Here is a 21,732-nt window from a genome sequence, read left to right on the forward strand (position 1 = left end):
ATTTCCTTCTGAGGGTTTCGTCACTACCACAGTAACTCATTCAACAAGTATATTTAATGGGCACTTGTATTTGTCACTTTCCTACGGCTGCTGTAACCAAGTACCACAAACTAGGTGGGCTTAAACAACAGACATTTATCATCTTGCAGTGCTGGAGGCTTGAAGTCTGAAGTCAAGGTGTGGGCAGGGCCATGCTCTCTCTGGGAACTCCGGGGGAGAATCTGCTCTCCTGGGCGTAGCCAGCGTCTTTGGCATTCTCTGGCTGTGGGTGCATCACCCATCCCTGCTTCTGTCTTCTCGTGTCGTCCTCTCTCTGTGTCTCTGACTCTACAGTTCTCCCTGGATTTCTTCTTCTTAGAAGGACAGCGGTCATACTGGACCAAAGGCTCACCCTAGTCCAGGATCGCCTCCTTTTAATTCATATCTTAATCACATCTGCAAGACCCTATTTCTCTATCAGGTCACAATCACAGGCACCGCGGGTTAGAACTTCAATGTATCACTTGGGGGAGGGGACACAGTTCAACCTCTGCTGGGTACCTTCTGTGTCTGACACAGCCAGGTGCTGCAGATCCAAGAGCCCCAGGGGGTTTACAGTCTAGTAGGGAGATAGGAATAAACAAACCAAACCACCACAGGTACCTAAAGGTGCTAGGAAGGTAACAAACGGAGGGGAATTTAGAGAAAGGGGCTGGGAGGACTGACCTGACACCAGGTTCCAGGTGGGGCGGAAGCCCTCCCAGGAGGCAGCTTTGAAGGTGCAAGGGTCAGTGGGAGCAGGTGCAGGAGCATTAATAGCAGGGGATCAGCAGGTGCAAAGGCCCTGTGTTCAACCCACGGGTGGTGCCTTCCAAAGGCTTAATGCGTTGCGGCTATGTGTGAGTGCCCCGAGAGCAGGCGGGTAGAGGGCCAGGTGGTACCAGTCCTGCCGTCTTGAGGGGGAGCTGGTTTTATTCTAAGTTCAGGGAAAGCCATTGCAGGATTTTAGGCAGGGAAGTAACGTGATCTGATTTCTGATGCTTGGACACTTGAGTTGGGAGGGCTATCTGGGGGCAGCAGAGAGACCAGGCAGGTGTTTCTAAGACCAGCAACAGCCTGGGCCGGGTTCTAGAGGTGGAGGTGGGAGCTGAGGGCCACCTGGAGGTGGCAATGGAGTGGATGGAGTGGCTGGCAGGGAGCAGGAGACATCCAGGGGACTCCCAGGATTCTGGCTTGAGACACTGGGTGTGTGGAGATTGTTCCTAGTCAAATGGGGACAACTCATGAGGGGAAGAAGTTGCTGGAAGAAATTTTTTTTTACATTTTTACATTTTGTATATTATCATATGGTAAGATTGACCTTTGAGGGGAGAGTCTTATGAATTTTAACCCATGTAGATTCATGTGACCATCACCACAGTCAAGACACAGCAAGAACAGCCCATCTCCCCACAGACTCCCCCTCGTGGCCACACCCTCTGCCCCCAGCCCCCAGCCAACACTGATCTCTCTCTGTCACTGCAGTTTTGTCTCATTGAAAAAGTCTTACAAATGGAGTTGGGCAGCATGTAAGCGGCTTCCTGTGCTCAGCCCAGTGCCCTTGAGGTGTTCATGTTGTGGCGTCGAGCATGGTCCTTTTTACTGCTGAGCAGCATCCCACCCAGGTGCTGGAGGCACCAAGGTTCCGTCCATTTACCTGCTGCTTCCAGTTTGGCGCCACCATGAAAAGAGCTGCTCTGAACAGTCATGTAAGGGTCTTGGGTGAGCATACATTTTCACTTCTCTTGAGTAAATACCCTGCTGTGGAATTGCAGGGTCACGTGATAAGTGTGTCTGACTTTATAAGAAACTGCAGAACGGTGTTCCCCAGCGGCTGTGCCCCAGAGGAAGACAGAGTTCTGTTTGGACCTGTTGTTGTGAGGGGCCCTTGTGGACATCCAAGTCTGAAGAGCAGGCAAGACTGGGCACCAGGAGCTGACCCCCTAGGCCATGGGAAGAAATTGCCAGAGCCTCAGAAAGAGGGGGAGGATGAGGGCAGTGCTGGCTGGGGTGGAGCCCTGGGAAGGTGGACAGTGAAGGCAACACGAGGTCAAAGGTGACCTCGAGAAAGCAGATCTGGGGGAGTTGGGGACGAAGGCTATCTTGGGTGGATTCCAGGGTGAACACACACCAAAAAAAAAATGTTAAAAGAATGAATGAGGGGGAAAAAAAGTGATGTTGATAAGGTTTTAAGAAGTTTGACCCTGAAAAGGAGCAGGGCAATGGGACGTGAGCGGGCGGGGAGTTTGGGGGAGGCAGGGGGGGCACCGCAGCACGCTGGGCTCTGATGCTGCTGCTGGGAGAGCGGAGAGGAGGGGCAGTGGGAGAGAGCGGTCCGCGTGGGGCAGACACCCTGAGAGGGTGGAGGGAGCCTCCCACCATGTGTAAGGAGAAGAGGGCAGGTGCAGGCCGGCAGATTTAACATTTAGGCCACTTCTAAGGACCTCGTGTCAGTCCCGGCAAGGAAGGGTAGCCATCCTCGGGGTTCCAGGAGGTCTCTTTGTAACGGATGGAAGCAGCATGTCTTGGTGTCCAAGAGAAGCCTGCCTTTGAATTCAGGCTCTTTCGTTGGTTGGTTTATGGCCCAGGGCAAGTCTCTTCAGTTTCCCCAAACCTCAGACTCCCCATCTGTGAAATGGGATCCTACTGTCGTGAGGACTGTCTGACAGCTCGTGGGTCAGCTGAAGACCCAATGCGCAGCAGGTGCTCGGGAAATGGGAGCCCTTGTTATTTGTAAGGAGTCAGTATTGAGTCACCTGAACAGAACCCCGTTTCCACTGGGACATTGCTCACTTGGAGGTCCCTCTCCAGCCAAACTGAACCCCTGGATCTCAGCTCCTGTGTGGCTCTCTGCCCAGCCCCCTTCATTAGTCAGTAGGTGGGCAGGAAAAAGAACCATATCTTAACATCTTAGACAGAGAACTGCTAACAGCATATCAGGGCATGTACGCCTGCACAGCCCAGTGCCTCGCGGGCCAACCCGGAGGACCAGGCAGCTTGTGCCTGCCCACTGCTTGGCAAGTTTGCAGGACCTGATCAGCTGTAACTGGGGCTAATGAGGCATGGGCAGGACAGACAGGGCTGGAGAGGGGAAATCAGACTGGGGAAGAGGCAGATCAACTCCAGACTAATTTCCAGGTCTTGTTCTGTTCCTGCCCTTGGTCGGGCGGCCACTCCCTACCCCTCAACCGAGGGAGCCTGGAGTGGGTCATTTTGAAGGCTCGCTGGCGTGCCACCCATAGCAAGCACGTTTTAGATTCGCACGTGCTCCCTGATATGTACCTGCTCTGGGCCACACACCCCTACCTGCCCCACCTACACGCATGAACCCATTTCCACAAGCACCAGTTGCATATACATCACACGCCTTGCACCCGGTCTCACCGAGGATGAGCTGGGGCTTCTGCAGGATCCCAGGCTCAACCAGGGGTCTTGGCTGGGCTGCCCTGGCCTTGGGGAGTCCTGTGCCTCTCCCCCATTTGGAGTTGCCTCTTCCTACTCTCTGGGAAAAAACCCACCTCTGGGTTCCCCCCGACCCCTCCCATCCCACTCCCTCAGCCTGAGCAGGTTCCCATACGGACCCTATCGCCAGCCCTGTGCCCCAGAGAGGGGCACACGCCACATCAGGAGTTGGCCTTGACCCCTTCAGCCTTGCCCCTTCCGTGCAGAGGTTTTTCCCCAAACGCAGACCCAGTCACGTCACTTCCCTGAACAATACCCTTCAGCAGCTTCTGGTTGACCTTAGAATCAGGGCTACATGGTAACTCTGTTCACGTGGACCACAGACTCTTCCTTTCACCTTCTCTTAGTCCTCAAAGATCAGCCCTGCATCACGGCCCACGCCCCAGATGCTGGGTCCCTCCGACTTGCCTCTGGGCTGCTCTTTCTGCCTGGAACACAACCTGGCCGTCCCCACCCCTCCTGTGTGGCGAACTCCCCATTCCTCAGGGCTTGGCTGGGAGAACGCCTCTCTGGGGCTCCCAAAGGCTGGATCTGGGGAGCCACCCTCTCCATCCCCTTCTCTGGCCTTCGAGGGGCACAGGGGTGCCACTGCATCGTCATAGCTGTAGAGCCACGCACGCACACACGTGCACAGCTTACAGACACCCACCCCGTTGCTTTCCCTCTTCCACCATCACACCCAGCCCTCCTCACCTTTGCCTGCCCACCGCCTGGGTGTTGGGACCTCCCACAGGGATCTTGCTTTAGTCAACCAGCCTGATCAGCCTGGGTGGGGTGCCTTCCCAGGCCTGGCCATACCCACCATATCACCCCCAGGCCACCCTCCCCGGAGCCCGTCAGCAACCCCCTCCAGCAGCCTCCAGCCTGTTCCCTGGGAAGCTGCCTCTGGCTTTATAATGGATAATAGGATTTATCAATAGACCGGAGGAGGTGATGTATGTTAAAGCACTTAATATAAAAAGGACTTCGCACAGAAGCCCAAATCTGATTTGGCCAATGAACTCGATTGCTGGCCTGATTGCATTCCAGGAGGCGCACCAGCCGGCATTTATCCACATTACCCTGAGAAAGCCAGGTCACGGCAGGCGGCCAAGGCCATGCAGACCTGCGGCCCGGCAGCTCTGCCCTCCGCCCCCCTCTTCTCGGGGTCTTGGGCCTTGACTCGCAGCCCTGGGACCCAGACAGTTCAAGGTCTCCAGCATCCAGGCACCCTCTCCCCTCTAATGCCCCAGCTCTGCCCCAGTTCCACTAATTAGCTAGAAGTCCAGTGTCTTAGAGGCTCCCCTTCCCACGACCCCCAGCTCTGTCCTGTTCATCACTCGTCACTCCTTGCTGCAGCCGCCTCTCTAGGCTTTTCTCCTGACCACTGCTTGTTGCTTTGATGGCTTCCAATCTCTCCACACTGCTGTGCTCCAGTCAAGGACACAGTCGCTCCCTGAATCCCCCAAAGAAGGTCTGACACCCCCAGCTGCAGGGTTCTGTCACAACTTCATTCAGGCTTGGGGAGAACCCATGAGAATTCTCATCTAGGAAGCAAACGCCCCAAAGGATGGCCCTTAGCTAGCGCTGACCCTGAGGTCCAGCCGCTGGCCACGGCCACCTGCTGGCTGGGAAGGGAAACCCTGAGCGCCGCTCCTGTGAGCCCCCAGCCCCCACCCATGGCCACGTCCTTCCTCCCTGCAGTCCAGGTCCCAACCCCAGATGCATGAGCCCCTCTGTGAGGGGAGCACCCTGTGTGAGGTCGGCCTTCTCCTCCCATGTCCGCCCTCACCTGCTAACATTCCCAGGCTAGCGTGGGCTCGGAGTCCACTGCCCTATAAACCCAACGGCCCACTGAAATGTTTTTCCCGAAACAAAAGAACCGTCTTTACCCAAAGATAAATGCTCTCTCCGGCAAGAGAAATGGGAAAACGCTGCCGGCTGCTTTAAAATAGAAGTTTGTTTCTAGCAACTCTAGCCTTTAAGGTGTCGGGAATGTGTATATCCACACCCTGAAGGCTCCGTATGGAATGATGCTCGGACCAGTGGGGAAAAAAGCAGGGGAGACACTGGGCAGCGGTGATCAATTCCCAAGAGCCCCGGGCCCCTGGGCCCTCCTTGCTGCCCCCAGGCTCACCCTGAGGGGCCCCTGAGTGCCCTTAAATCCCTGCGGCTTTGACTGTTGAGGGGGAGCCAGCCTGGCCCTTCCCCCCTGGCTCCGGCACCAGTACCCAAACTCGCTGCGTCCCCATCTTTTCCCAGGAGCGATGACATCACTCTTCCCGGCAGCCAGGAGTTGACCTACATTCTTCCGCCCTCCTGTCTGGGAGGCGCTCCAAACACCCCGCTCCTCTCGCCCTGAGGAGGGGAGGGCCCGGTGCACGATTTTCGTGAAGCGCTGGTGCCAGTCCTGGGTCCAGATGGCGCTCCCGCCAGCAGCTCCCAGGCACTGCCCGCCCCTCCCTGCTGGGCAGGGCACGCTCGGGCCTGGCACAGGCTGGTGCCCCTGCCGTCCTGACGACCGCTTCGTGCTTGGTGCTTCATGAGGCTGTCAGGCCCCCAGCCGGGCCCGGCAGGTGGACAGGATGGAGAAACACGTCAGTCTCCTCCTGGGAGGAACAGAATACATTTTCCCAAGAACTTGGGTTGTCTGGGACGGTCTTCCCCTGGAGGTGAGACCGGGCCCTGCCTCCAAATGGTTGTGGTCCCCTGGGGCTCGTTAGGGACTCATCAACCCGAGGAAAAGGAACCACTTAGCGACTTAGAGGAGAAGGCAGCTGCGGCCCCCTCTCTGGAGGACAGGCAGCTGGGCCAGCTTCCGGTGGGTGAGTGGCTGCACCCCACGGTGGGCCTTGCAAGGGGTCAGGGGTCAGGCCAGAGGACCATGACTCACCATGTGTGTGAGCAGGGTGGCAGCTGCCAGCTAAAATGCAGGATGCCCGGCTAAATTTGAATTTCAGATAAAGAACAAGTCATTTTCTTAGTATAAGTGTGTCCCCAATATTTCATGGGACGTGCAGGCTCACCTCGTTTCACCGACTAAATGGACTGAACTTCACAGTTACTTCATTTTTGAAACTTGAAGGTTTGCAGCAAGCCTGTGTCGGGCAGTCTGTCGGCGCTGTCTTCCCAGCAGCATTTGCTCGCCTCTGCGCCACATTTTGGTAATTCTCGCCACATTTCAAACTTTTTCATTACTGTTACGTTTGTCACAGGGATGGGTGATCTGTGGTCTTTGCTGTTACTACTACGACCCGCTGAAGGCTCAGATGATGCTTAGCATTTTTTTAACAATAAAGTATTTTTTAAATTAAGGAACGTCCATTGGGTTTTGAGACGAAACGCTGTTGCACACCTCACAGACGACAGGATAGTGTAAACAGAACTTTCCTATGTGCCGATAAACCGGAGCATTCATGTCACTTGCTTTATTACGATGTTACTTTTTTGGTCTGGAAGTGAGCCTGCGATGTCTTCGAGACGGGCCTGTACTTATACTAAAAAATTGTTCATTGCTTACCTGAAATTCAAATGTCAGGCATCCTACATTTTTATTTGTTAATCTGGCAGCCATAGTGACAGGAGGCTCTTCAGGGAAGGGACTCTAAGAGGACAGTGGGCGTGTCCCCCTGGTGGTGGCCCCCAGGGACCTGGAGAATGGGTCATCTGATTGGGGGGCTGTTGGTGCTGAGGGGCTCTGGAGTGGGGTTTTGGCAGGACAGTAAGGATAAGGGGAACTGTCCCTTGAGGCTGAGCAGCTGGGAGCTGCCGGGTCAGGCCAATCTTTGTTCCCAGGAATCCCCACGCTCTCACCTCTGTCACTTGTTGGCCATTAGCAATGGCAACGTCGCTGGCATTGATGGAAGACTCGCTATGTGCCCGACCGTGGGCTAAGCACTCCCCATGTGGCAGCCTGTCCCATCCTCTAACAGCCCTGTCCCATGGGAACCATCAATTCCCCAGTTTTACAGACCAGGAGACTAAGACCCTGAGGCCGGTCACCTGACACTGCCTGGCCTTCGCTGAGCTGGCCCTCCGTGCCAGACGCTCTGCCTTATCTCCTTCCTCTACCTCCGTTCACTCAACAGCTATCGATTGAGGGCCCGCTGGGTGTCGGACAGTGTGTTCGGCACTCACGAATAACTAAACAGAAAAGTTAAAAATCTAAGATGTAATTCAGCCCCTCCCATTTGCAAACAAGAGGTCTGAGACCTGAAGAAGTGACTGGCTCAAGGTCACCCAGCAAATCAGGAGCAGAGCGTGTGCTCTGAATCCAGCGCTGACTCAGCACTCAGCTTTCCCCCTCCCTCCCCAGCCCCCACCCTGCTCTCTTACGGAGCCGCTCCTGCTGCATCCAAAGGGCCCTTGAAGCCCTGGGATTCTGTGACGGGGTGGGGGAGGGGAGGGGGCACAGCCCGATGGGCTGGCGGTGGACTGCTGGCCAGGGGCAGGCCCCCTGGGCTGCCTGGCCTTGCACCATCTCTCTGTTCATTATTAAATGATGCTTCCTGATGGATGAGCCAAAAAGTGCTGGGTAGCAGGGTCAGGCGGCTCAGGTGATGGTTTTCTGGTGAGATTGATGGTTCTTGAAGGTCAGATTCAGAAAGCAATTCCTTGGGAAAATTGATCCCATAGATGCAGGAGAGATATCCGGGCTAGAGGTGCAGACAGGAGTCTGGACCACCCTCCTGGGTCTAGATGCAGCCGCTGGTGTTGGGAGGGAAGGTGGGAAAGCAAGCTTCTTTCTCCCTCATTTCCTTGGCCGAGGCTGGGGGCCTCAGAACTGGCAAGCAGGGCTGTGCGTGGCGGGCGCGGGAGGACCCCCTGGTGGTCTTCCCCACCGGCCTGCATTATCCAAGTGGAATCGGCTAAGACGAGAGTCCACAGAGACACAGGGTAAGAGCGCAGCGATGAAGTCCAAGTCTGCGTAGCAGCCGACAGTTCTGGGAGGCGGGGAAGACGGACATGCTGTGTTTGGGGGACTTGTGGGTGGGCTGCGCTTTTCTGAGCCCACGTCTGTCTCAGAACCAGCACTGGACACTCTCCAGGCCACCACCCTGCTGCTCGCTTGACACACTTCCTAATGTCGGGCTCACCAGCTGTGTGACCTTGGGCAACTTACGGAAGCCCTCTGCTCACATTTCCTTATCTGTAAAATGGAGATAATAGTTTTCATAAGGTTCTTGTGAAGAACGGATGCATTCATTCAAGGAAAGCTCTCTGTGTCTAGACACTCATAAGTACAAGAAATGAGAAAGCCAGCAGGACACTAACGTCTGCCAAGCACTTAAATGTATTAAGAAAGTGCTTTGTGGGCTGTGTCTGGGTTGCTCCTGCCATCAACTGGATGAGGTAGGCGCCACTGCCATCCCTATTTTACAGATTAGAAAACTGAGTCCGAGGGAAGTTTAGCGACTCTCCTAAGTTCACCCAGTCAGTGGCAGAATATCCCAGGCTAGTGCGCCCAGGGGCCAGGGCTACAGTCTTACAATCAGCAGGAAGGGCAGGAGGAGAAGTGCCAGCCCCCACGGGTCCCCGTTTGCCAGGCTGGGTGGTGTGGCAGGTGCGTTGCTTACGTCCATGAGCTTATTCCAAGTTTGTGAATGACCAGTGTCACCAATCCTCACAACAGCCCGTGGTGGAGCCAGGACTGTTGCTCCTCCTTCTCCAGGTGAGAAAACTGGGGCTCAGATTGATGAAGAACTTGTGTGGGGCCGCTCGGCTGTGTGCATGGGGGGCAGGGGCAGGGTAGAAGCCCCGCCCACTGATCCGGGGACCCCAGGTCCCATGGCACCAGGCCCCCGGGAGGGCGGACGTTCAGTCTGGGCTCTGGTGTCAGGCTGCCCGGATTCAAGTCCTGGGTCTGCCCCCTTCTCAACTAGGGGACCTCAGGCAGCTCAGTGCACCGCCCCAGGCCTGTTTCCCCATCTGCACAACGCAGGTGATAATAGTATGTTGTTCACAGGACCATTGTGAAGGGCTGTGTTCATCCGGGTGGAGCTCTGGGAACGGTGCCTTGTACCGGCTGTGTTCACCCAGCCAGGCTTTCTTCAAGGCACAACGTGATAGGTTGATGCAGAGAGTAAAACCAAGCTCTGAAGGCTTGTATGAGAGATCACAGTAGATCCCTGGCTCCCAGGGTTAGTCATTCAGGTCACCGCTTCACTGTTTCCCAAACATCCCAATTACTGACTCACTTGTTTATTAATAGCTTTACTGAAATGTCATTTACATGCCCAGATACACTCATTTAATGTGTACAATTCAATGGCTTTCGGTATCTTCACAGAGTCGGACAGTCATCCCCACTATCAATTTCAGAACATTTTCCTTACCCCAAAATGAACCCCAGACCATCCAGCGGCCACTCCCATTCTCCCCTCCCCTGCCCCCGCAGCCCCCGGCAACCACGAATCTACTTTCCGTCCATTCTGGACATTTCCTATAAGTGGAATCATTCAATATGTGGCCTTTTGTGTCTGGCTTCTGCACGTAGCATGATGTGTTCAAGGTTCACCCACGCTGCCGCAGGTGTCCCTTCTGTGTCTGAGTAATATTCCAAAGTGCGGATACATCGCATTTAGTTTTCCTGTTGATGGACATCTGAGAGTTGTTTCTACCTTTTATGAATCGTGAGCATTCATGGACACGTTTTTGTGCGGACATGTTTTCATTTCTCTTGGGTAGATACTGAGGAGCAGAATTACTGGGTCATCTCATAAGTCAGTCTCGCCTTTTGAGGAAGGGCCAGCCTGCCTTCCAAAGTGGCTGCGTCATTTCGCACCTCCACCCACAGTGTACACGGGTTCTGTTTCCTCCACGGTCTCACAGTCATGTGTTACTATCTGTGTGTGTGTATGTTTAATGGGAGTGTAGTTGATTTACAATGTTGTGTTAGTTTCTGGTGTACAGAATAGTGCTTCAATTGTACGTATGTTCTATTTCATTATAGGTTATTACAAGCTATCAAATGCAGTTCCCTGGGCTAAACCTTCTCTGTGTTTTTGATAATAGCCATTCTGAGGGTGTGAGGTAGGAACCCCTTGTGACTTGATTTGCATTTCCCTGCTGGTTCATGATGTGAGCATGTGCTTCTTGGCTATTTGTGTGTCTTCTTGGAAGAAATGCGTATTCACATCCTTTCCCCATTTAAAAAATTGAATTCTTTTCATTATTGAGTTGTAAGAGTTTATTCAATGATACGTCTCTTATTAAAGATAAGATTCACAACATTTTTCTCCCAGTCTGTGACTTAGCTTTGCACTTTCCCGAGGGTGTCCTCTGAAACACAAAAGTATTTAATTTTGATAAAGTCCAGTGTATCTGTTTTTTTTTATCCTGTGCCTTATAGTTTGGGTGTCATGTGTGAAAAAAACCATTGCTTAATCCAGCGTCATGAAGATTCACTCCTGCATCTCCTTCCCAGATGTACCTGGTTTTGGGTCTTTCATAGAGACCTTTGATCCATTTTGAATTGACTTGTTTAGGACGTAAGGTAGAATTCCAACTTCAGTCTTTTACATCAAGAGATCTCACATTAATTCTTTCTTTTCTTACTTAATAATTTCTTTAAATGAATATTCTTTTAAAATTTGGCCTCACCTAGGCAATAATATTTTTGAGATTCCCAGGTTTGGTGAGTTTGTCACTTGAAGAAAATGCTGTGTAATCAAAAATAAACAATAACCATCATACTGTTTTATAGCTCCTGCCCGCACCTTCCCCATCATCTTGTCTGCTCCACATCAGGAGAAGGTGCTGATAATCCTGAGTGTTGGGAGGAGGGAGAATATAGCAGGGGCTGACAGGAGGCAGGGATTGTGAAAGGCTTCCCTGCAGAAGTGATATGTGGCCGTGAACCTGACACTCCCGCTAGGTGTTAGCTTTAGGAGAAGGGGGTGGAGTCTGGCCGTGCCATCCAAGTGGAGGGAACAGCATGTGCAAAGGACCAGAGGAAAGCGGGGTTAGAAGGCCTGCTGGACAGAACTGGGGAGAGGCACAGAGACAAGGAGAGGCATAGAGGAACACAGAAAGAGAGCCAGAAAGTTCAAGCCCTATGCACACGTGCGCGTGCACACACACACACACACACACACACACACACACACACACACACAGAGGCAGCATTGCCCAGAGCTCCCTGCAAAAGTCAGGACGTCTGAGAAGCACCTCCACTGACTGGGTTCTGTTTCTGTGCCAGCCCCTGCGAGGCTTCCCCCACACTGTGTGGGCTCCTCCTGGCAGCCCTGCCCAGCAGGGAACCTCTTCTCTCCCTGATAGAGAAAGCACCGTGCTCATTCCACGGCTCAACCAGGGAGGGCAGGGAAGCCCAGACACCCTCTGGGAGATGAAGATGGTGGGAGGGGCTGGCCAGCGTGGGGCCTGAGCAGAGCCGGGGTCAGAGAGGGACGTCTGGATTTGGGTCCAGAGTGCGTGACCTCGGGCCGGCTTCTCCCTCACCTGTCCCCTCCTCTCATGGGCCAGTCCAGCTCTCATGTCCCACAACCCCGTACTATCATCATTACAATAGACATCTCAGATTCAGCTGCTCTTTTACGGACTTTTAACCAGCCAAGGTCAATGTTGTCACCCGAAGTTGAGATGGCATCTTTTGTTTATGTAGCTGATATCTAAAAATATCCCATCCTCAGGCCAGGGGCATGGAGTACATTCCTGGCTCCATGCAGCTGGGCTGTTCCTCTCCAGCTAGCTAAGTGGGACATTAAATACGAGTTCAGGTGAAAAAAGTTAAAACTTTCCAAGGTCAAGTACATTCTGCAAATAAATATTTGTTAAAGTCAGCCAGTTTCTTTCCTGCAGGACTTGTCAGAGCCTTTAATATGCTGATATGTCCTGGGTGGAGGGGGTGGTCAGGGAGCAGGGTGTGAGGGCACTAGGAAAGCATCACGTATGTTGACCAGCAAGGTTTAAGCACAAGACCTTTCTTTGCGATGGACGATCTTTTGGCTATAGTGTCCCCAGGAAGAAGGGGCCATCCAAAATACCAAAGCTGCCTGCCTATCATCCTCTGTTCCTGTCCCAGAGCTGAGCACATAGCAGGCCCACAGTACTTGTGTGGGAGTGGGTCGGAATTCCAGAGAAAGAATGAACAGGCTTTCTCATGCTCTGTTTACTTCTGCTGCAGTAAAACCTTGACCGGGTTAGGGTCCAGGTAACATGGGGTTAAAATAACACAGACTTAGCACGGCTAACCCCCACGGACAGCGCCTTCGCTCTGCATCAGAACTCAAAAGACATCCTTGGACCTGGGAACTGAGAATCACAAACAGTGCATGGTGTGTGATGTGGAGCGAATATTTGTTTCCCAAACAGGTCCATGATGCACCTGCTTCTCCTGAGAGGAAGGGCTGTGTGAGCTCAGGAACCAGCCTCCTTCCTCACCTAACCTGGTTTCCGGTTTTCAAATAACATGTGTCACCTGCTTTAAAAAGTAACACCTGCTCACCATTAAAGAGCATAGCAAAACATGCAAAGTGACAAAGAAGGAAACAGAAATCATTTATAATCCTACCCCCTCCCTCCCTAGGACAAGCGCAGGGATACACTCAGATGCATTGTCTGCTGGTGTTTCGGGTATGGATACACGTATTTAAACATAATCAGAAGCTGCCTGGGTGGTCTGTTTGGGTTGCCACAACAGTACCACAGACTTGGGGGGTGGGCCTTAACCCGCAGGTGTTTTTTTGTTTTCTCACAATTTTGCAGGCTAGAAGGCCAAGATCAAGGTGCTGGCAGGGTTAGTTTCTAGTGAGATCACTTTTCCTGTCTTGCAGATGGCCGACGTCCCACTGTCCGCAAATGGGAGAGAGAGAGCTCTGGTGTCTCTTCCTCCTTTTATAAGGGCACCAACCCTATTGGATCAGGGCCCCACTCTTCTGACCTCCTTTAACTTTAATTACCTCTCTAAGGACTCTAGCTCCAAATACAGTTGCATTGGGGGTTAGGGCTTCAACATATAAACCTGAGGCGGATACGGTTCAGTCCACACCACTACAATACGTGCACTTCGGTTTCCTTTTTTTAAAAAAATTTTCAATCCATAGTCTAGCCCACATTAACCTCTTGGACTCTGGAGTTGAATACCTCTGAGTTCCAGCCCCAATCACATTTTTGGGGATCTCTGTGACTCTGGGCAAGATACTTAACCTCTCTGAGCCTCCGTTTCCTTGTCTGTAAAATGAAGTACTGAAGACAGAACCAGCTCTCGTGGTCAGTCATGGGCTGAATGAGATACCCAGCAGTGCACAACAAGCACTCGCTACGTGTGGTCTTTTCATTTGTGTTAGGAGCACTCCCCAGGGCTCCCAAAAACCTTTGACAATATAATATTTAATAGCTTTATTTTTAATAGCTTAATGTTTAATAGCACTCCAGAGCATGGATGTGCCTAATTTCCGTAACCATCCTGCCAGGTGATTGGAGGGCAGAGAGAAATTACGAGGAAGGCAGCCCTGGCGCTTCTGAAGCCAGCAGGCAGTGCGTTCATCTGCAGGGCTGCTAGAAACTTGGCATGGAAGGCTGGCCTCCCAGCCGTGCTCTGGTCAGATGGAGACAAAGAGGGCAGGAGGGGAGCAGAAGAGCCGGGATGAAGGGGCTGGCGGGATGGATATGCAAGGCGGGAAGTCACATCCTGGGCGGGTGAGAAGCATCACTCGGCCCAGTGGAAGGTGGGGTATAAAGAGAAGGGGGACGTTACGAGCAAGAGAAGAAATGCTGGTTGAGTGTTCGGGAGATGATCTCTGAGACGCTGGGGGTCAGGGAGGGGAAGGGCTGCACACGCCAGGCACCCCTGTCCTCAGTGGCCCGCCGGGCACAGCTTTCTCCCTGCTGTCCCCACCCTGGCTGTCATCCCCACAGACAGAGCACCCTCCATGGAGCAGCCACAGTGGTATATAAGGTCGGAGCCAGAGCGGGACACCTCCAGCCTTCCAGTGGCTTCCAGACAGAATCCAGGCTCTGTGTCACCATCTGGCCTCCTCCTCCCCTCTTAGCTCATCTCAGAACTCACAGGTTGAGCTCTTAGCCCGAGGGTCTTCCCTCACGCTCTTGCCTCTTTTCCGAAGGTTCTCCCCTCCTTGCCTGAGTCACTTTTTTAAAAAAATTTTATTTTTAATTTTTAAAATTGAAGTATAGTTGATTTATAACGTTGTGTTAGTTTCTGGTGTACAGCACAATGATTCATTATACATATACATATATATGTTCTTTTTCAGATTCTTCTCCATTATAGGTTATTACAGGATATGGAATATAGTTCCCCTTGCTGTACAGCAAGTCTTTGTTGTTTCTGTTTTGTATATAGTAGTGTGTATCTGAAAATCCCAGACTCCCATTTTATCTCTCCCCACCCCCTTCCTCCCTGGTAACCACAAGTTTGTTTTCTGTCTGTGAGTCCTTTTCTGTTTTGTAGATAAGTTCATCTGTGTCATTTTTTTTAGATTCCACATATAAGTGATATCATACGATATTTGTCTTTCTCCTTTTGGTTTATCACGTAGTATAGTAACCCCTAGGCCCATCCATGTTGCTGTAAATGGCATTATTTCTTTTTTATGGCTGAGTAGTATTCCATTGTGTGTGTGTGTGTGTGTGTGTGTGTGTGTGTGTGTGTGTGTGTGTGTGTGTGTGTGTGTGTGTGTGTGTGTGTGTATCTCACTGTTGATGGGCATGTAGGGTGCTTCCATGTCCTGGCTATTGTAAATAGTGCTGCTGTGAACATTGGGGTGTACGTATGTTTTTGGAATAGAGTTTCCTCCAGATACACGCCCAGGAGAGGGATTGTTGGATCATAGGGTAAGTCTATTTTTAGATTTTTAAGGAATCTCCACACTACTTTCCATAATGGCTGCACCAAACTGCATTCCCACCAACAGCGTAGGCAAGTTCCCTTTTCTCCACACCCTCTCCAGTATTTATCGTTTGTGGACTTTTGAGTGATGGCCATTCTGACCAGTGTGAGGTGATACCTCATTGCAGTTTTGATATGCATTTCTCTGATAATTAGCAATATTGAGCATTTTCTCATGTGCCTATTAGCCTTTTGTACGTCTTCACTGGAGAAATGTTTGTTTAGGTCTTCTGCCCGCGTTTTGATTGGGTTGTTTGGGGTTTTGTTGTTGTTACGGAGTTGTATGAGCTGTTTGTATTCTGGAAATTAAGCCCTTGTCAGTTGCCTGAGTAACTCTGGATGCTCCTTCAGGTCTTAGTTGAAAGCCATTCTTCCTGGCAGCCTCTCCTGCTTTCCCCAGACTAAGCCAAGACCCCCCATGACACGTTCTCCTTTGTGTAACAATTGACACTCATTAAAGATTTGCATGATTATTATTTTTAAATTGTCTCGATTAATTTTGGTTCACAGGTAATTGAGCAGACTGTACAGAGAGTTCTAATACCCGTTTCCCCACACAGTTCCCCCGTTACTAGCCTCTTGCATTCGTTTGGTACCTTTGTTACAGCTGATGAACGATCGTTGATGTGTTATTGTCAACTAGAGTCCACAGTTAACGTTAGGGCTCTGTCTTGGAGCTGGGTTTTGACAAATGCATAATGTCGTGTATCCACCATGACAGTGTCACACAGAATAGTGTCACTGCCCTAAAAATCCCCTGGGCTCCAACTATCCAGTTCCTGCCCCTCCCCCAATCACTGGTTTTTTAAAGTTATCTCCCTGCTGGACTCTATCCTCCATCAGAGCAGGGACGCCTGTCTGCTTTGTCGACCATTAGACTTGCTCTTCCCAGCTCAGAGCCTGGCATACAACAGGCACCCTATAAATATGTTTCTTTGCATATTTTAATAAAAATAAAATTCTACCAAACACGTTATTCTGCAATTTGCTTTTTACAAATATTGACCCTATATCTTGGAAATCTTCCCATATCAAAATATAGAGCACACTCTCTCTCTTTAACTTTTCATTATGAATTATTTCCAACATGCACACAAAACTAGAACGTACTCTCGTGAACGGCTGTATACCTAACTCGCAGCCTCAGCCATTAGCTCACAGCCCTTCTTGTTTCGTCTGAATCTCTGCCCGTGTTCCCCCTTTCTGTGTTATTCTGCAGCAGATCCCAGACATCAGATCATTTCATCTGTAAGTATGTGTGTGTGACCCTAAAGATAAGGGCTTTTTAAAAAGGAACCACAATACCATCACTGAACTTAACAAACATTCATTTAATATCACCAAATATAGTCAGTGTTCAAATTTCCAGTCGTCTTGTGAATACGTGTCTTGCTCATCTGAGTTTAGAGGCTGTTTGAACCGGGCTCCCAGCGAGGCCCACGCCCTGCACTCGGTCGCGACGCCTTTGAGATTTCTCTTCATCTTGGTCGTCCGCCCACCTCATCGAGTTTTGCCCCTTTGCAATTCACCCTTTCTAGAAACTATGTCATCAGTTCTGGAGTTTCCCACAGTCTGGATTTTGCTGACTGCGTCCCCCCAGTGTTGCTTAGTACATTTCTCTGTCCTCTGTATTTCCTGTGAATTCGTAGCTGGGTCCAGAGTGTTGATCAGATTCAAGTTCAGTGTGTCTTGACGAGGCTGCTTCAGGGTAGGGTGTGCCCGTCCATCAGGAAGCTGTTCTCAGGTTGCTTCTCTGTGGATGCTCTGTGCCTAAAGCCGTCTATTCAGTAGGGGACGCTAAGTGGGGACTAATTCTATCTTTCCTTCTCCAATTATCAGCTAGAATGCTTCTATAAAAAGAAACATCCTCTCATCAACTGTTGGTTACCTGGAGGTACAGTTATATAGGACAGGCAAGGCAAATACTTGATTCTTTCCTTTTATTTACTGGGTTCAGAATAATGAGTTGCCTATAAATATTTGAATGAAGGAATGAATAATACATGTGTGGGTGAATTGACAGGGGCTTGGGAGTCGGGGCTTCTCTCTGCCCTCAAGGGCATGGGTGCAGGCTGCAGCCAAGAGCAGAGGTGCAGCCTGGGGCCAGGTCCACGTCTACACAACCAGGGGCAGGTCCCCCTCACTCCCTGTCAACCCACCACGGTTGAGAGCAAAGGTGATCAGAAGCTGCGTTATTAAAAAATGCAGCACCTGGGACAAGGGCACCTCATCTTGGAGAAGACCCACAGCAGTGAGCCAGGGGAAGGCCCGGGGACGGGGGTGTTCCCTCGACGGGTGGGGAATCGGGAACATTTGGCCCGGGGGAGCGTCGTGGCAGGTTGGACGAGTAGCCTGAAGGGTCCCTCCCAGCCCCTCCCGGGAGCCAGGCCGGCCCGCCCGCGAGCTCGCTGACGCCTCTGCCCCCTCCGTGCCCCCCCAGGTGCAAGTGCAACCTCCACGCCAACCTGTGCTCCGTGCACGAGGGCAGCCTGCAGTGCGAGTGCGAACACAACACCACGGGCCCCGACTGCGGCAAGTGCAAGAGGAGCTTCCGCACACGCTCCTGGCGGGCCGGCTCCTACCTGCCGCTGCCCCACGGCTCTCCCAACGCGTGTGCGTACCGCGCCCCTCCCCACCGGGGCCCCGCGAGGTCACGGTCTCCAGGAGCTGTGGATTCCGTCACTCCCATGCGCACACGGCATGCACAGACTTGCAAGCACGCCCACACTGACACACAGGCACTAGCACAGGCACACACACGCGCACACGCACGCTCACTCCTTGTGACTCAGCTCCTGAGCGCCAGGCCTTGCGATCAGACCCTCTAGCGTGACTGCATCCTGCCCACCCCGTCCTCCGGAACCGAGGGGAGCGGCTCAGCATCCTCCCTGCCTTCCTTCCTTCCCCTTCTTGACCCCAAGGCAGGAGAGAGGGCCCGCAGGGTGTCAGGAGCCCTGGGGACCCTTCACTCCAGGCTGACCGTGGCAAGCAGCCCCATTCCTCCTAACCAGCCTTATGGGGCATTTACAAGGTGCTGCACAGCAGCGAGTGCTGGCGGGGGGTCCCCACGCCCTCGACCCTCAGGGCGGCTCCTGGAAGTGGGTTTTCCCTTGTCCCATTTTACAGAGGGGTCCTCCGAGGCCCTGGCCCTTGCCCTCTGCACTATCCTCTCCTCTCCTGGCTCAGCCTTCCTGTGCCGGAGGCCAGCCTCAGGGGGTGCCCGTACACCCCTGCATCGTGAACACCCTTCGGGGGGCCACCCATCATCAGCCCCCAGCATAGTCCACGGGTGTCTCCATGAAATCAAGAATTTCCGGGCACTGCTGCGCTGCCACGGATAAGGGCCCGGGCTGGTACTGGGTGGGGTCTCCCCAGTCCCCCCACCCTAGTGACTTCACTGATGTCTGACATTCGTGCTTTGACAAGGCTGCACGGGGCACTGTGTACACAGCTTCTGAGCCCTCACCATAACCTCTGGAGGGGTATTTTTAGAATTCCCCCACTCTCTGGATGAGCAAACTGAGGCCCAGTGACCGTCAGTGCCCCTCGATTTAGCAGCGAGTTAGGTGCCAGCAACTGGACCTGATTCCAAAGCCAGGCAGGGTGGCAGGCTTCTGCACCAGGACTGCTCAGCCCGCCCCTTCAGGGTGCACTCCTGGCAGCCCCTCCATCGGCACCCCTGCCACCGACTGGTGAAAGATTTATGTAACTTTAGGCTGATCAAAGCTGGAAGCCTCACAATGAGGCTTTGACAGACGCGTCCTGTCCTACGTGTTCCGGGCAGCGACTCCACAGGCTTTTGAAGGGTGACTTGCCAGGCTCATAGCGTGCGGGCCTTCAAAGGCACAGGTTGTGCTTGGGGCGCCAACAGCCCGGCCCCGCCTGGCTCCCTCCCCACGGGGTGCCTGACCCGTCTCTTTGGTGCCAAAACCATTTCTTGAACCCTTTCTTTAGTCGCTGTCACCTCCCTCTGACTGGTAGTCTCGCCTCCTTTCATCCGTCCTGCTGACCTCACCCACCTCCTCCCCGCCTACTCCCTGCCTTGTCTCTGTGCCCCATCCTCCTCCTGGAAGGATCCTCTGAGGTCCCCTGGCACCCACAGACTGAGACCCTTACCTTCAGGTCATGCACTGTGGGGTCCCCAGGCTCAGCTTCCAAGACTCCCTCACTGCCTGCCGCCAGGGTCACCAGGAGAGGTCCACCCACCACATGCACCCCTGCCCACACCCCGGCATCCACCTGAGGGCTTCCCGGAGCACAGAGTGGCTCCTTCCTTTGTCAGGAACACCTGGGGTGGGGGGTGGAGCTTGGGCACCGGCTCCTTCCGCCTAAGACTGATGGTTCCTACCCTAGTATCGTAAGTCCCCTGGTCAAACCCGTCCCTGGGGCACAGACACACAGAGACAGAAAAGCCCAGTTGGGATCAGGCCTCGGCCACTCACAGCTGGGTGGCCTTGGACAAACCATTTCTTCTCCTGAGCCCTGTTTTCTCGTCTGTAGAATCAGGACCCTAATAAAACCCCTGTGGGACTGTTGTGAGGCCTGAGTGGCCCTCAGGCAGAACTCTCTCAACACCTGTGAGTTGAGAGATTATCTTCCAATCAGTGGTTCAGCTGTCCCTGAATTTCCCCTGAAGGGAGCAGGCACTGTGGTTTCTCTTGGGCGCCCAGTAAATTAGTCTGCCCCGTGGTTGAGACCCTCATTTTCTGTGGCATCCCACTGCCCTCCAGAGAATGTCCTCCCACCTCTTTGTCCTGCACTGGAGGCCCCAAGAGTCTAAAATCAAACAAGAAGTGTGTGTGCAAAGCCCCCGGTTAGGGTAAGTCACAGCTCTGAGACTCAGTTTCTCCATCTGCAAAATGGGCTAATAGCAACCCCTCTCAGGGTGCCGGTGAGGATGGAGTGGATAATCCAACCCAGTCCTCACATAGTGAGGTGCCCAGGCCCCCCAGTTTCTTGCCCCCGGCCCTGCCTCCCCCTCCTCTGCAGGGAGGTGGCGGCCAGGCCCCTTACTCTGCTGTGACCCTTCTCTTCCTGCAGGTGCCGCTGCGGGCTCCGCCGTTGGCAGTAAGTACAAAGCTGGGTCACCGCCCTGGGGAAGGTGACTGGGACCCTCAGTGCACGAGCCTCTTTGCACGTCCTGGAAAGAGCAGGAGAGAGAAGAAGGGGCTTTGCTGCCCCTGCTGAGCCCAGGGGCCTCCCCACCTCTCCTCTAATCACGCCACATTTGCTTTCCCCCTCCTCACTGCCTCCTGCCTGTCTCCTAATTTCTCCCCTTCAGCCTCTTGGCCAGTGCTGCTTTGGAAAGGTCCCCTTCTGCACCCCCAGGTGAACTCCCTGCTTCTCCCTCTCCTGTCAGGCAAGGGGGGGTCACCTTCCCCAACCAGTGGCAGAATCCCCACCCCCACCTCCCCGGGTCTGACCGTGGGGTTTGGCCTCCCTCCGGGCAGCCTGAAGCTGTCACCTCTGCAGCCGCTCCCCTGCAGTGAGGCTGGGGGAGGTAAGTCCGCATCTTGATGCATCCAGGTCAGCTCAGGTCCCAGAGCAGTCAGACCATCTGAGTCGGGGAGTCCTGAGAACTCAACAGGGAAGGTGAGGGAGGGTGGGAGGGTGACGGACAGACTGTCATGAGTCACCGTCAAGTAGTCACAGCACCGGGCATCGGCTAAGCAGGACGCTTGGATTATGTCCTTTCCTCCTTCCAGCCCCCGCCCCCCGGACAGGTAGGTATCGTCACCTGCTCTGAGACGCAGCAGGAGAGGACTTGACAGAGTCAAACCGCCAGCTAGCGGCAGACCCCCCAAATCTCAGAAAGGCTTCCGGGGGCGCGGCCTCCCTCCTCCAGGGCTCTTTAGGCCCACACTCGCCCCCAGGTGGCTCCCTGCTGGGACACCAGTGGACAGAGAGGGGGCCAGAGGAGGCTGGATCTGGTGGGGACACCTGTCCACTCAGCGGGGTCGTAAGTTGCTCCTCTGTGTTTCGGCCCCCCACCAACCCCCCACCCTCTCTTACTTTTCTCATCTCTCACCAGGCAACAGCAGGTCCCGGAAAGACCCCGTCCCCCAAGCCCCTGTGGCCCCTGTGGCCACAAGGGGGGACCCCACCACTCCTGCCCCCTCCACGTCCACTGCTGGGGCCCCCGTGGCCCCCAGCACCCCACAGCCCACAGGTGGGTACCCAGGTACAGCCCCAGCTGCCCTGCCCTTTCCCGCTTCTTGCCCGAGTCCCCGCCTCTCTCTGTGATGTATGATGTGGGAGGCATCAGCCCCGGGGAGGGCAGGGGCTTGGCTTTTAGTGTAGAGAAGGCTAGAGCTGCAGAGCCAGAGCCGCCAGAGCATGAGGCCAGGAGGCCTCCAGGCCGTCTGGATCCACCTGTCATGGGGCCCCAGCCAGGGGATCCAGGG

The 21,732-nt window shown here is 53.5% G+C and overlaps 1 protein-coding gene across 6 annotated transcripts in view; it reads left to right on the forward strand.

Moving 5' to 3' along the window:
- Window positions 1-21,732, forward strand: part of NTNG2 (netrin G2) — a 70,628-nt gene that overhangs the window by 38,979 nt on the left and 9,917 nt on the right. For 5 of the 6 annotated variants that reach the window (XM_032478720.1, XM_032478715.1, XM_032478718.1 and 2 more), the window contains exons 4-6: window positions 17,769-17,941; window positions 20,369-20,395; window positions 21,360-21,497. In XM_032478720.1, coding sequence (XP_032334611.1) covers window positions 17,769-17,941; window positions 20,369-20,395; window positions 21,360-21,497 — 338 coding nt within the window. The remainder of the gene's footprint in view (window positions 1-17,768; window positions 17,942-20,368; window positions 20,396-21,359; window positions 21,498-21,732) is intronic. The other variant, XM_032478719.1, reaches the window with a different exon arrangement.

Source organism: Camelus ferus, chromosome 4 (assembly GCF_009834535.1).
Source record: "Camelus ferus isolate YT-003-E chromosome 4, BCGSAC_Cfer_1.0, whole genome shotgun sequence".
Classification (NCBI taxonomy): domain Eukaryota; kingdom Metazoa; phylum Chordata; class Mammalia; order Artiodactyla; family Camelidae; genus Camelus; species Camelus ferus.